This window comes from Nicotiana sylvestris, chromosome 2 (assembly GCF_000393655.2).
Source record: "Nicotiana sylvestris chromosome 2, ASM39365v2, whole genome shotgun sequence".
In the NCBI taxonomy this organism is placed as follows: Eukaryota; Viridiplantae; Streptophyta; class Magnoliopsida; order Solanales; family Solanaceae; genus Nicotiana; species Nicotiana sylvestris.
Genome location: NC_091058.1, coordinates 50,543,826 through 50,559,516, shown reverse-complemented (window position 1 = coordinate 50,559,516; position 15,691 = coordinate 50,543,826). Strand labels below are relative to the sequence as shown.

Sequence of the window (15,691 nt, the reverse complement as noted above, 5' to 3'; positions counted from 1 at the left end):
TGAAGATCAGTCACTATATATTTATAGAGATAATTTTCTATAGTCTCACTGAATTTCAGGCAAAAAAGTTCAAAAGTTTTTTTTTTTTGTAATAATGGGAAATTATGTTTGTGACTGATCAAGTGATAAGTGAAAGCACAACCGTAAATCCTGTTTATCAATTCAAGGATATCAAAATCTTTTAATTTGGCTAATTAAGTTGCATATATACCTCTTAGTTGTAGCTGGTTTAGTCCATTATAGACTAAAGGAAGAATAGCCTAAATGACACTTATACATGTGCCACTTGGTCCTGCCGGTCCCCAAATTTATCATTTTGTCCATTGAACACTTATACTCCTTCAAATCGTGTATAATAAACGCTTATGACATGAGGCTGATCCTATGTGTCATATTTGACTTTAGTGCGTGATTCACATGCCTGTGAAGGCAGTTGAAAAAGCCCTAACGATAATAATGTGGCCTATTTAACAACCATCTTCTTCTTTCTACCTTATTTTCCATTGTTGAATATTATAGAAGCTGATTTCTATCCAAAGCTGATGCCTTCTTCTTTCTCGTGTTAGCTTAAACAATGAAAAATAGAATTTCTTTGCTGGGATTCTTCATTGCCCATCAATTGGTGTCATCTCCTTTTCTTTTGAAGGTCAATTTTTTTCTTCTCCGGCAAGAAATAAGCTACTGTCGCCTTCTCATTTAGCAATGAAGAAGGAACCTTTGTGTTATTGTGGAATTGGTGCATCCCTTACTTCATCAGGGCCAACAAGTTCTCTTTCATCATCACTACACTCACTAACTGGATCTACGCTATCAAAATACTGGTTATTCCCTCCTAGTTTCCCTCCATATTTTCCCTTTTGTTCTTATGCATATCTTCAAAACCAGAATCTATACCAATTGGATCAGATGTTATCTCATCTACATTTACTTGCGCTTTCTTCTTTTTGTTAATTTTAGACTGGCTAATTTCAGCTAAGTCATCTTCGAGATTGCTACACTCTTCAATGTTCTCATCTATATGCATCAACCCTAACATTTAACCCAATGTCATGCCCATGTGTTTGTGGAGTAGGGTTCAGTTCAGTTATGTCCTCAACAAGAATAGGATTACTAATTACATGGACAATACAAATATCAACAAAGTCACCACCTTTCAATGTATTAAGAAACTTTACACATCAACATCTGTTTTTAAAATATAATAGCCACCCCTTTTGTTAACTTTGCATCCAAACAAATCAATTTCTAAAAATACTAAGTCCCTAGCAAACTTGTGAAACAACATAATATGCAGCTCATCAACATCAGCGGTAGCTAAATGAGGACAAATTAGTCCATTTGCATACCTTAGCTCAAGGTCTGATACAAAATTACCACTGTGGTGGATTTGTAGGTCAACTAGGCTTGAAACTATTTTCTTATCATACCTGTAAAGTAACAAAAAAACAATGTTATCAATGACTATTTATTGTCAAAAGTAGCACCTTTATACAACTCCAAAAACAAACCAACAAAAAGATACTTCATCTGTTTCAGTTTATGTGAACCTATTTCCTTTTTGGTCCGTTCCAAAAAGAATGTCTCCTTTCTAAATTTGGAAACAATTTAACTTAAACTTACAATTCTACCCTTAATGAGAAGCTTTTATAACCACACAAATACTCTGGACCCCTTTTTGACTTGTTTAGGACCACAAATATCAAAAGTCTTCATTTTTTATTAAACTCCGTGCCCAGTCAAACAGGTTCACATAAATTAGACGGAGGGAGTAGTTATTTAAGTAAAAAAGCTTTCAAGATTCCTTTTTCGTCCCCGCAATACCTTATAATATTCAGAAATACACTGGTGGACCACTAATAAGATCGAGACCCAACAAACTTTACAAAAAAATACATAAATTTAAGATGGAATTCTGATTTGACAAAAAAAAAATCCAAAAACTAAACAGAATAACAAAATATGCCATTATATGCATGACACCACATTAAAAAGGGTTTTCTCTTCAAAATGTAACGAAATAGAGCAAAAGCCCCGTATATTGAGGAAAATTAAACAGTAATTACGAACTAACACAACCTTCCCCTAAAAACTCTAAATAGAGCAAAAGCCCCATATATTGAGGGAAATGAAGATCAATAAAGACAAAAGATGAAGAACAGATGAAGAAACTTACCCCAGGAACTTCGATAACAACTGTGATGATGAAAATCTCGGCAACGATGACGGAGAAGAGAGGGGAGACAGAAGTGGTTCGATACTTTTTAAGCCCTAAACTAAGCGGGTAAGTGTAAAATGAGGGGACAATTTGGGTTTGGGGGGTTAATAATCATTCTCCCGTTTTATTTTCCTAGGTGGCGATAATAAATTACCTGGAGCCTACATGGGTTAATTTTCTTGACGCGGCGTCATACGGGAATTGAACTCATGACCTTATGTAGATTTTGAACCCCCTTGACCACTAAACTACACTTTTGGATTGTGTTAAGGGGGTTCAAAACTTAATATATAGAGGTAAAAAATAGATTTTGCCTTATATATACAGTGTATTTTTTCGGCGAAGGGGGTTCACTAGGAGATTGTATTACACGCACTGACAGCCTCCTGTCATAAGCGTTTATTATACACAGTTTGAAGGAGTATAAGTGTTCAATTGACAAATTGATAAATTTGGGGATCGACATAATAAAATGGGAAAAGTATGAGTGCCATTTAGGCCATTATGCCTAGACTAAATAAATAACTTTATGCAACCTTTTTACGCAGCATTTTTGGATTATTTATAATTCATAAGTGTATTGAGCTTAGTTATCTCAAGATTAATATTTTACTCAATTAAGTCGCAATTTGTACGAAACATCAATTGTGGTTAATTATTTCAATAATTAGTTATACTGAAGTTATTATCATGATTTTATGATCATAATTGCACCAAACTAGTACCGAGGTGTATACGTACAAAGGTACAAGACGAACGAAAAACATAAGAATTTGAACAAGTCATTGTCATGACTCATGAGCATTAATTTCATTTAGGGGTCGTTAGCTGTGTCAATATGAATAAATGTGTGACATAAATTTGGGTCTAACATTTTGTTGTCACTTTTTGTAATAACTCATTCAAGTGCTAATGTGAAAGGAATTATCAAAGGGAACTGCAGCAGTCGTTGAGCTGTTAGCTTAAAACGTCTCATTACTTTAATGGCCAATTCTTCCCAAAAGGCTCAGCTCAGATATTTGAACGTCTTTAAGTGTTTTTAGGTGCAATTATGTATATCTTTAGTAAATTACTGCTACTGTATGCCAACAATGAAATTGTCGCTTATTTAACATCTTAAAAAAATGAGCAAATCCAGTCCAAAAATGAATAGATGCCATCTCTTTGGTTTGATGTCTGGTGCCAAAACTTGTCTTCTAATAGAACGATATTATACGTGTACGAAACCAGATTAATTTACCACTCAAGTTGCTTTGTTTTTGCTTACATTCAAAATTAAATCCATCCCAATCCAATGTATCCAGAAATTAAGAAATTATAATTAGTTAGTTACTGGGCGAGAAGTAAGTTATTGTATTTCTCTACATACTAATTGACCAATATTAAATACATATAGTCTTCATAAACGCTAATTGATTTAGCATCTCCTAAAATTTCTTAAATGGCTTAGTAAAAACAAAACAGGGAAGTTGCTGCTTCCACAACTAAGAAGAGTTTAGTGAAAGCTTTAAAAGAATAAGCAAATACGTAGTTTACCTCCCCAATCTCTCATTATCGCTATTTCTGTATACTAATTGTGCAATTCTGTATATGTATCAAACATGACTCAAGTACCTAGTTTTTTGAACATTTGTTTGAAAATCAAAGGGTATGAAAAATAGACCTTTTGAGCATGACAAAAGCATATAAATTTTTGTATTATACTAATTACTCAAATGTTCACTCTACTATCCCGAATTATCTCCTAAGTCACTTTTCTTTCGTTTGTAACAACAAAGTCACTCAACTAGATTTCCCAAATTTTGAATTGCCAAATACCTATTTTACCCTCTAAATTATAAACATTTATCTTCTTTTTATTTTTTAAAACTTTTAATATTAACAACAAAAATTCAAAAATTTATTTACACAATTCAGAATGAAAGAAAATAAAGGCTATAAAATATATATTCCATGCACGTAATATAAAAATAATTATTTAAATAAAGGTATTTTTATAATATACATTATATATTCTTAAAAATGATGCTCAAGTATATTATTATGTTTCTACCAACTTTCCGACGACACAAAGTTATGTCACCGAAAAACAGGGGGATTATCTGTATAGGGTAAAATATGTATGTTAAGTCGTGCATGGAATAGATAATATATAATTAAGCATAATTTTCAAGAATATATAATGTATATTATAAAAATACCTTTATTTAAATAATTATTTTTATATTATGTGCATTGAAAATATATTTTACAACATTTATTTTCTTTCATTCTAAATTGTGTAATTAAATTTTTAAATTTTTGTTGTTAATACTAAAATTATTATTATTAACAAACTATTCTAATTAATTTTGTTACTATGCTCATTATTTTGTTATTCTAGCATTATATATGCTTAAATACTTTTTATTATTAAATTTATAAATAATATTTATTTATTCTATAGGTAAGTTCATAATGTAAATTAAAAAGAAAAAAATCATAATATTTAAAAGTTTAAAAAAAGAAGAAGATAAATGTTTATAATTTAGAGGGTAAAATAGGTATTTGGCAATCCAAAATTTGAAAAATTTAGTTGAGTGACCTTCTGAGTGCAATATGCATAGTACAGTAGCTTTGTTGTTACAAACGAAAGAAAAATGACTTTAGGAGATAATTTGGGATAGTTGAGTGATCATTTGAGTAATTAACACAACGCCGAGCATATAAACTTGTATGACAAATTCCATTTTAGAATTAATACATAACATTTGAGAATATTCTGATTGATCCAAAAATATATTCCGTTATCAGAAACCTTGATATCATCGCAGAACTATTTACTAAAACGAATAAGTATATTTCTAAAAACATCGCAAGTGTATACAAAAGAAATAAGCTACAAAAGTGCCAAATTTCTATGAACTAACGGGTTGTTGTTTCATGATTATGACAGACAATATTCCATTAGAAGTAAATACACCAAAGTGTCGAAAGTTACGAATCCTTATTAGAATTGTTCGTTCACATTTACTTAAGCCAAAAAGGAACAAAAGAATCACATGGCTGGAAAACTTGAGGACGAAGAAAGCTTAAGGAATAAGCCTATTATATATCAACGTCTATGATTATAGTAGCTAGTAATTAATAATGTTAGAGGTAGAGGGCAGCCTAAGAAGTATCAGGGAGAGGTGATCAGGCAGGATATGGCGAGACTTCAGATTTCGAAAACAGTCTTCTCTACTCCTTCAGAGTAGGGGTAAGGTCTGCGTACACACTATCTTCCCCAGACCTCAGTAGTGAGATTTTACTGGGTTGTTATTGTGTAATTAATAATGTTAGAACGAACTTTTTGTACTTATGAGAAAAGAGACACATTCTACACTTGGTAGCGTAAATGAAGAATATACTACTTAAATAGAATGAGAATTGCCTTTACAGTCGTAGGACAATCTATTTTTGAACAAATTTCAGGAGATAAATTTTTAGTGAGGTACTCATTAGGGGTGTACATAGGTCGGGTTGGTTCGAATTTTACAATTACCAAACCAAACTAACTGTGTCCGATTATTAAATCAAAAGACCAAACCAAAGCAATAAAACTCGGGTTTTTCGCTCTCTGTTTTTCTCGAGTTTTCTTGGGTTTTCGGGTTTTTTTTGGGTTTTTTTTTTCCGGTAAAATCTTCGTAGAATAAAACATATAAATTATGCTCAAAATATTTTTTTAGTCCTAGTAAGATACAACTATATAAAGTATTGTTCAAGAAAATAATACAAAATATGAGATATGTCATGACATTATCCTAAAATATTCAACAATAAAGACAATAAAATTATGTAACATAAATATTGCTAATTAAAAAGCCATAACAAAAACAAACATAATCTAAGAGTACTAAGTCATGCTAAAATAAGTAGACTAATAAGGGAGTATTAAATACATAATTAAACGCTAAAGAAAAAATAAAAATAGGTTATGCATTTTTATCTAAATTATTGCAAAACAAAAAATAAATATTCAATACATTCATGTTTGTAGTATTGAATTAAATGTCTTTTGTTAGCATTAATATTGATTTAATTTTGGTTTGGTCTTTTGTTAGCACTATTTAATTTACTAATGTTAACGGCTTAAAACTTATTGGAACATTCAAAAGTTCTAAATCCAACCTTGAAATACAACAACAACAACAACAACAACAACAACAACAACAACAACAACAACAACAACAACAACAACAACAACCACCCAGGAAAATCCCAGAAGTGGGGTCTGGGGAGGGTAGTATGTACGCAGACCTTACCCCTACCCCAAAGGGGTAGATAGGCTGTTTCCGAAAGACCCTCGGCTCAAGATAATAAGAAAAATAAGAAAAACAAAAGGGGAGAATATTAGTTTCACCATAGAGATCATAGAAAAATAGGAACCTAAAATACACAAGAAAAATACAAGGCAGAAATGATGGCTAGTAAATAGATCTAGCACCGAAAAGAGGAAATATTAAGACACGACAATGCCCCTAGTAATTTTCGATTAAAACATTACCAGACTAGGCTCACAATGGAACAAAGTAACGCAAGACTCAACTAGCTCCTAGCCTATAACTGTAATACTCGACCTCCACAAATTTCTATCAAGTGTCATGTCCTCGGAAATCTGAAGTCTCGCCATATCCTGCTTGATCACTTGAAATAATACCTCAAAAAATAAAATTATGAAATATTTTAAGAAATATTTATAAATTACATCACAATAAGTATATTTATATATTAAATATATCTAAAATTTCTATATATGTAATGTCGGGTTGGTTTGGTTTCGGTTTGACTTTCTTTAGTTAGAACCAAACCAAACGAATTATAGTCGGATTTTTTTTCCAACACCAAACCTAATCAAACCAACCCATAGTCGGGGTTTTTTTTCCGGTTTGACTCGAATTATCGGATTGATGCGGTTTGTCGGTTTCCTTTGTACACCCCTAGTACTCGTAATTGGCTGTGTTTTTTCTTTGGAGGAAATTTAGAATGAATACATCCACAAAAGATAAATTCCTCCAAAGGAAAACGCAATCCAGAAGATAAATTGTAAAAAATCCTCCAAAGATAAATTTTATACTTACGTACAATAACAGCTATACCTCTTTCGCAAATAAGTTGTGGTCGGCGATACGAATCCTCATAAAAATTAGATAGCAGATAACCAAAAATACGGGTAGAAAAAAAAAGGTTTTGTGTTGGAGGGTTGGTTCAGGCCTGCTCGTACGTATTTTAACTTATAACTTATTTTGATCTAGGCAAACTTTCGACGGAATGTATTACGAATAGGGGTATACATAGGTCGGGTTGGTTCAGATTTTACAATTACGTACCAAACCAACCCAACTGTGTCGGATTATCAAATCTAAAAAACAAACCATACTAATAAAATTTGAGTTTTTCAATCTCGGTTTTTCGGGTTATTCGGGTTTTTTCGGATTTTTTTCCGGTAAAATCTTTATAGCACAAAACATATAACTTGTGCTCAAAATATTTCTTTAATCCTAGTAAGATACAATTATATAAGGTATTTTCTAAGAAATAATACAAAATATGAGATGTGTCATGGCATTATCCTAGAATATTCAACAATAAAAACAATATAATTATGTAATATAAATATTGCAAATTAAAAAGTCATAATAAAAATAAACATAATCTAAAACAACTAAGTCATGCTAAAATAAGTAGACTAATAAGGGAGTACTAATTACATGACTAAACGCTAAAGAAAAAGTAAAAATAGGTTATGCATTTTTATCTAAATTATTGCAAAACAAAAAATAGATATTCAATACATTGTCGTTCGTTGTATTGAATTAAATATCTTTTTTAGTATTAGTATTGATTTGATTTTGTTGGGTTTTTGTTAGCATTATTTAAGTTGCTAATATTAATGGTTATAAAACTTATTGGAACGTTCAAAAGCTCTAAGTCCAACCTTGAAATAATACCTTAAAAGATAAAATTATGAGAATGTTTAAGAAATATTTATAAATTACATCGCAATAAGTATATTTATATATTAAATATATCTAAAATTTCTATATATGTAATATCGGGTTGGTTTGGTTTCGGTTTGACTTTCTTTAGTTAAAACTAAACCAAACCAATTATGGTCACGTATTTTTTTTCAATACCAAATCAAATCAAACCAAATCATAACTGGTCTTTTTTCTCAGTTTGTCACGAATTATCGGGTTGGTGCGATTTGTCGATTTCATCTGTACACTCCTAATTACGAATATTCGTATGTTAACTCAATTAATTGTTACTCTTTCGACTCAACGCATTCATTTGATGCCCTAACGTTTCTACACCTGCCAATAAAATTGCTTGAAGTTGTTCATTTTATTTATTTACTGTTCTGTTCAACTCAAACAAATGGTATCTAGTAGCATTTCTATATTACATTTACGCGTTAATCTGGTGTCTAGTTGTATTTCTATATTAATTATAGTAGCTTTATGGATCCCAAATCCATATTAAGCTGGATCAAAGTTATTGAATGACTTTTGACGACTTATAACATAGTGCTATAGCCTGGCTCTAATTAGTGTGTTGACTTCAGAACAAGTTAGATATAGTTTTGATTAAATTACTAATTAGTGTTTATATTGGATCAACAACTAGCGAGTCAGTCAAATTAGTTTTTATCAAATGGAAACTATTTATTTCCATACTTTTTTGTCGCATTTATCTCTTAGAGGTCAGATTAAATTTTTGCGTACATCTATTCTAGCATGTATGCCAAAGTTGCCGACTAAGAAATTGACAAATTTGGGTCGCTATTTGTCACTCTTTGACGGAATGTTGAAAGTTTACTCGACTACTAAATGACAAATGATAAACTAAATGAAATATATTACTCCTATTAGTTCATATAGAAGATAAATGAGTAGTATTTTTTTAATGTTTATTCAAATCTTTTTTAATCAAACCAATTTTAACTGTAGAAAAGTTAAATATGTACAGAAATAAGCAAAGAGCTTCATTTCTGTCTGATTTTTTCCTTAATGGCATATTCAAAGGCTCAAATGTCTTCAATAACGCAACCGAACAATGAGGAATTCATCTTCCACCCCTTAAAATTTATGTAATATTACAAAGAAAAAATTACAACTAATATTTATTCCTGCCTTGCTGGCTATCAATAACACACCCTTAAATTCACTTAAGTCTAAGTGCTGTAAGGTTGAGAACTGAGAATGAGTAATAATATCATAACAATTCTCGTCATGTCAGAGCAAAAAGTTCACTATTTAAGCACAACATTAGACTACCTATGGTAGCAAAGTTCACATATTACCATATTCTAATAGATCAAACAACACTACCGTCCAATAAAAAGTAAGCAGGTAGCTAAGTTCACACCCAATGACCTTGAAAATGGACGGTCTTGAGTTTTTGACCCTTGCTTGCTCCATGAGTAAACTTTAAGATCAAAAGTGTTGCCTATGGGGCAAACGATGAGCAACACTTGTTAAACTTAAAGTTCTGTCCATGAGACAAATGGGGTCAAAAAATCAAGGTCACACATTTTTAAGGCCATTCTTGCAAATCACTCGATCAGAACTCATTCGTCAACATATTATGTTTCTGAAAATTTCACGTATGGTTTCATTTTGAACAAATAGTTTCTAGAATAGGAATATATCGAAGGTACTCACAGAATTAAAGCACCATATTATTCTATATATTAGGAAAAGACTAGCACTGAATGCCGTGTTTCAACTACTTTTGACAGGGAAACTGTAGTAATGGATAACTCATATACTGTATTCATATTGGAGTGTCCTGCCCAACTTGCATTTACTTTGATTTGAGATATTGGCTCGTGAACATCCCTTGGACTCTAGTCAATGCGCGTTTGGCACACAATTTTTGTCATTTTTGTTGTAACATTATCATCTTTCTTTTCTTATTTCCCTCTTCTGGTTTGTTTATGAGAATAAAGATTCTCTTTATTTATGACTTCTCAGTACCTAACCTTTAAACACTTTATGAAAATAAATAAATTACCTTACCATTGAAACCTACAAAAAACCATTAGTTTTAGCCAATTTTAAGGTGTATCAAAGTGAAATTGCTTCTTTACTCACAATTCTCTCCAGCTTGTCCTTCTCAGGAAATGAATAAACTGAACTCAACTTCCAGGACATTTCTGCCCCATGTTCCACTTCTAGAAAAAAAGTTGACTTAATGTAATGTGAATGCACAATGTGAGTTTACTATTTATTTGGTGGTCAGGAAGCTTGATATTTTTAATATACTCCTAGGTTTTGAGTAGGTGTAGTTCTTGCTTTCTTTTACTGTATGGGGGCACAGGCAACTTGTTCTCTAACATGGGACATCCTAGATTAGAGGCCTACTTGGTATTTTCTTACAGATTCATAGAATGCACGTCATTGTCCTTAGTTTTGACGACTGGTTGACTTGTATAGCAGTGAATGACGATTCTAGAATAAGTGTATAAAGTCTTCAGTTTCAGCTTAAGTTTTTTCATTGAGTGAAGCTTCTTCTTTTGAACCAACAATGTCAAAGACAGTTTTATATGCATTAGCCATATTTTCCTTTACCTTTTTCATACCTTTGTCATATGGCCAAACTCCAAGCTTGGAAATTGAAGTTGCTGCTTTGAAAGCTTTCAAGAACTCAATCTCTGATGACCCTTTTGGTGCACTTGTGGATTGGACTAATGCAAATCACCATTGCAACTGGTCTGGAATTACATGTGATCCTTCTTCAAACCATGTCATCAACATTACGCTGTTTGAGACGCAGCTCAAAGGCGAAATCTCTCCGTTTTTGGGAAACCTCTCCAAACTCCAGGTTCTTGATCTAACTTTGAACTCATTTACTGGAAATATTCCACCTCAGCTGGGGCATTGCACAGAGCTGGTTGAGCTCATTCTTTATGAAAACTTGCTTTCTGGTGAAATTCCTGCTGAACTCGGAAACCTCAGAAACCTGCAGTTAATAGATTTTGGAAATAACTTTCTGAATGGGAGTATACCTGACAGTATATGCGACTGCACTGAATTGTTGTTAGTAAGCCTCATCAACAACAGTTTCACAGGCAAATTACCATCTGATATTGGTAATTTGGCTAATCTTCAGTTGTTTGTAGCTTATGAAAACAATTTCATTGGTTCTATTCCTACCTCCATTAGAAAGTTAACAGCTTTGCAAACCCTTGATCTGAGCGAAAACCGATTGTCTGGACCTATACCACCAGAAATTGGCAACTTGTCAAGTTTAGAAACTCTTCAGTTGCATCTCAACTTCCTTTCTGGTAAAATTCCATCTGAACTTGGCCTCTGCACCAATCTTGTTACCTTGAACATGTATACTAATCAATTCACTGGAAGCATACCTCCTGAGCTTGGAAATTTAGAAAACTTGCAAACGCTTAGATTGTATAACAATCAGTTGAACTCCAGTATACCAGCCTCATTGTTCCACCTGAAGTCATTAACTCATTTAGGACTCTCACAGAATGAGCTAACTGGCCAAATTCCTCCCGAGTTGGGATCTTCAATGTCACTACAAGTGCTTACCCTCCACTCAAATAGGTTGTCCGGGGAAATTCCATCAACTATAACAAAACTGACAAACTTGACATATTTGTCTTTGAGCTTCAATTTATTGACCGGATCACTTCCATTAGAATTTGGGTTGCTCTATAACCTGAAGAATCTAACTGCAAGTAACAACCTCCTAGAGGGATCTATTCCATCTAGCATAACAAATTGTTCACATCTTCTAGTTTTGACCCTCACTTATAATAGAATAACGGGGGAAATACCCATTGGGTTGGGGCAGTTGTCCAATCTTACATTTTTGTCTTTGGGATCAAACAAAATGGTGGGGGAGATTCCTGACGATTTCTTCAACTGCTCAATGCTTGAAGTTCTAGATCTGAGTGATAACAATTTCAGTGGGAAACTCAAACCGATGATTGGCAGACTTTCTAAACTTCGAGTTCTAAGAGCCCGTACTAATTCCTTTCTTGGGCCAATCCCACCAGAGATTGGTAAACTGAGTCAACTGATGGATTTAGTGCTTGACGAAAACAGTTTCTCAGGTGTGATACCACCAGATATTTCAATGCTTTCAGACCTCCAGGGTCTTTCGCTGTATGACAACAAGCTGGAAGGTAAACTTCCGGTGCAACTTTTTGAGCTTAAACAACTCAATGAACTCCGGCTGCAGAACAATAATTTCTTAGGTCCAATACCTCACCAGATATCCAAAATGGAGTTACTCTCGTTGCTGGATCTGAGCGGGAATAAGCTTAATGGTACACTCCCAGAGAGCATGGCGAGCCTCCGCAGACTGATGACCATAGATCTTTCACACAACCTTCTTACTGGATCTCTTCCTCGAGCAGTACTAGCCAGCATGAGAAGTATGCAATTTTACTTGAACGTTTCCAGCAATTTTTTGAACGGAACGATCCCAGATGAGATTGGCGTGTTAGAAATGGTTCAAGAGATTGATATGTCAAACAACAATCTATCAGGCAGCATTCCCAGATCCTTTGGACGATGCAAAAACTTATTCTCACTGGACCTATCAGGAAACATGCTCTCTGGTCCTGCTCCAGGTGCAATTCTCACCAAATTAAGTGAGCTTGTGTTTCTGAATCTCTCAAAGAACAGATTACAAAGCGAACTTCCTGAAATGGCAGGATTGCCACATCTTCGCTCTGTTGATCTTTCACATAACAAGTTCAAGGGAATCATTCCAGAGAGATTTGCCAGTATGCCTGCATTGAAATATCTCAACCTTTCTTTCAACCAACTTGAAGGTCACATTCCAAAGGGGGGTGTATTTAACAATATAAAGTTGGAAGATTTATTGGGAAATCCATCTCTATGTGGAACTAAGTTTCTCAGGCCTTGCAGCACCAAAAGCATCCGAACAGGTACTCACGGGTTTTCCAAGAAAACCTTGATCATTCTTGCAGCACTTGGATCTGTTTTTGGTCTCATTCTTCTCGTGTTGGGAGTCTTTTTTCTTAATCAGTACATGAAGAAGCAAAAGGTGAAAGACACGGAGGATATGATTCCAAAGTACGCCTCAGCACTGAGCCTCAAGAGATTTTATCAAAAGGATTTGGAACTTGCTACTGATAATTTCAGTCCAGAAAATATTATTGGAGCCAGCAGTTTAAGTACTGTGTACAAGGGTAGACTGGAAGATGGAAAGATTGTAGCAGTTAAGAAACTGAATCACCGGTTCGCAGCAGAAGCTGATAAATGCTTTGACAGAGAAGTCAGGACTCTGAGCCAACTGAGACACAGGAACCTGGTTAAGGTGCTCGGTTATGCTTGGGAAAGCAAGAAGCTAAAGGCTTTAGTTTTAGAATACATGGAGAAAGGGAACTTGGACAATATTATTTATGATCAAATGGTGGATGACTGGACATTGTCCAATAGGATTGACATTTTAGTTTCGGTTGCTAGTGGTTTGTCATACCTGCATTCAGGCTATGATTTTCCAATAGTGCACTGTGACTTGAAGCCTTCAAATATTCTTCTGGATGAAAATATGGAAGCACATGTCAGTGACTTTGGGACAGCTAGGATGTTGGGTATTCATCTCCAGGATGGGAGCAGCATATCATCAGCATCCGTATTTGAAGGAACTATTGGTTACTTGGCGCCAGGTAATCATTCTTACAAATTCTTAACCCATAGTTTGTCTGGATTCTATTGTTACCATTAATATGAACAAAAGAGTGCTATCCACAAACAGCTTATATAGGGATCACAATCCATATTTTGGTCAATGTGTAATGTTTACGTATTCTATTTTAGTATCATTCAGTAGCAACAACATCATTTATTTCAATCACAATATACAGCTTAGCAGAATTCTTTTGCCTGTCAATCACAAAATACTGATTAACTCATATGTGGAAGAATAGATGAGCATGTAAATAATGTGATATTTTGAACATATAATCTGCTAATCTGCAAAGTACTTTTAATGCTAATGTCAGCTTTAATCTACCAAAAAGGGTAATTTTGAATTTGTTGGACATTTACATGCTCCTTGTTTTATTTGAGACCTTACTTACATGAAATATTATGCTATGAAACAGAGTTTGCATATATGAGGAAAGTGACCACAAAAGTAGATGTATTCAGCTTTGGTGTAATAGTGATGGAGATCATTACAAAAAGAAGGCCAACAGGTCTTACAGGAGCTGATGAATTACCAATGACTTTGCATCAAATTGTTCGGAACGCCGCTGCAAATGGCATAAATGAGCTCATCCAGATTGTGGATCCTAATCTAGCTTCATATGTCTCCAAGAAACAGGATGTAGTAGAGGGACTTCTTAAATTGGCTTTGTCCTGCACCTCTCCTGATCCTGAAGACAGACCTGACATGGAACAGGTTCTGTCTTCTCTTTCAAAGTTAAGAAAGATGGAATGCATGAATTCACATGCTTGTTTGGTAAAAGATGCAATTTGATGTAGATGAAGCTGGAGTTCAACAATGTTAATGTGAACCACCACCAAGTTTCCCTTAGCGGCCAATGGAACTAGTCCATAACTTAAAAAGTCTTTACCATTATAACAGAGTTTACGTCTTTCTAGCCATAAATGTTTCCCGATTATTCCTGCTTTACCAGAAGGATATAATTGAGCTCTCATGTTAGATTCGAACAGCATATTCAAGAATATTTCAGCTCAAAAAACAACAAAGGAGCAAAAAGCTAGATCTTTACAAAGTGACATGTAATAGAGAGTTAGTGAGCAGTCAATTGCTACACCAAAGTGCAAATGAATTCTTTCACTAAAAGATGATTGTCTACAGGAAATGAGTACACTTTTTTGAACACAAATATCTAGAAGTGAAATTAAGCAAAACTCAATAAAGGCCTTCAATAAGCCTACAATCATCTATCACATTCTATTCTACCATAAAATACAATTTCTTGAAATTTATTTACTAGAGAGGGAAGACGCAACCTCATCTATTGGTGGATCATTATGCAAGAACTCATCAACAGTAGAGGGAAATTCAAAGCTTCCAACACTATGGAAAGCCTCCGAATGAATAAGAGCAGCTTTGCCTAAGAGCAAATGAGCCAACCTGAATGATTCTCTTCTCTCTCCACTATTATTACTATTCAAAAAATGCTCAATCCAACCTTCTAATCTCTCCACTTCTTTTCCACTTTTTGGGCCCTTAACTCCAACAATCTTTCCATAAAATGCAACATCACAGCCCAAATCCATTTCCACCCTTTTTGAACCTTCCCTTTTACTATCAGATAAACCCAATAGATGCATCAACAGTTCAATCTCATCAACCCCATTATCTTCAGCTTCAACTTTATCAACTGATGTTTCTTGAACTTGTGTAGGGTTTATCTGAGATGGGGTTTGTTGGTGAAGTGGGAAAAGAGGGGAATTTGAGAGAAATTGAAGAGGGGTTTCA

The 15,691-nt window shown here is 33.9% G+C and overlaps 1 protein-coding gene across 1 annotated transcript; it reads left to right on the top strand.

Annotated features, from left to right (window-relative positions):
- Window positions 1–10,231: 10,231 nt before the first annotated feature.
- LOC104247488 (LRR receptor-like serine/threonine-protein kinase FLS2) lies at window positions 10,232–15,061 on the top strand. The gene is made up of 2 exons (XM_009803516.2): window positions 10,232–13,904; window positions 14,343–15,061. Exons 1-2 carry the CDS (start codon window positions 10,766–10,768, stop codon window positions 14,717–14,719), a joined length of 3,516 nt encoding a protein of 1,171 aa, XP_009801818.1. The 5' UTR covers window positions 10,232–10,765; the 3' UTR covers window positions 14,720–15,061.
- The last annotated feature ends 630 nt before the right edge of the window (window positions 15,062–15,691 follow it).

Bases quoted from the DNA above. Each gene is read 5' to 3' on its own strand.
- LOC104247488 (XM_009803516.2), top strand. From the start codon at position 10,766: ATGTCAAAGACAGTTTTATATGCATTAGCCATATTTTCCTTTACCTTT. The intron at 13,905-14,342 runs GTAATCATTCTT...GCTATGAAACAG, and splicing joins TATTGGTTACTTGGCGCCAG to AGTTTGCATATATGAGGAAA.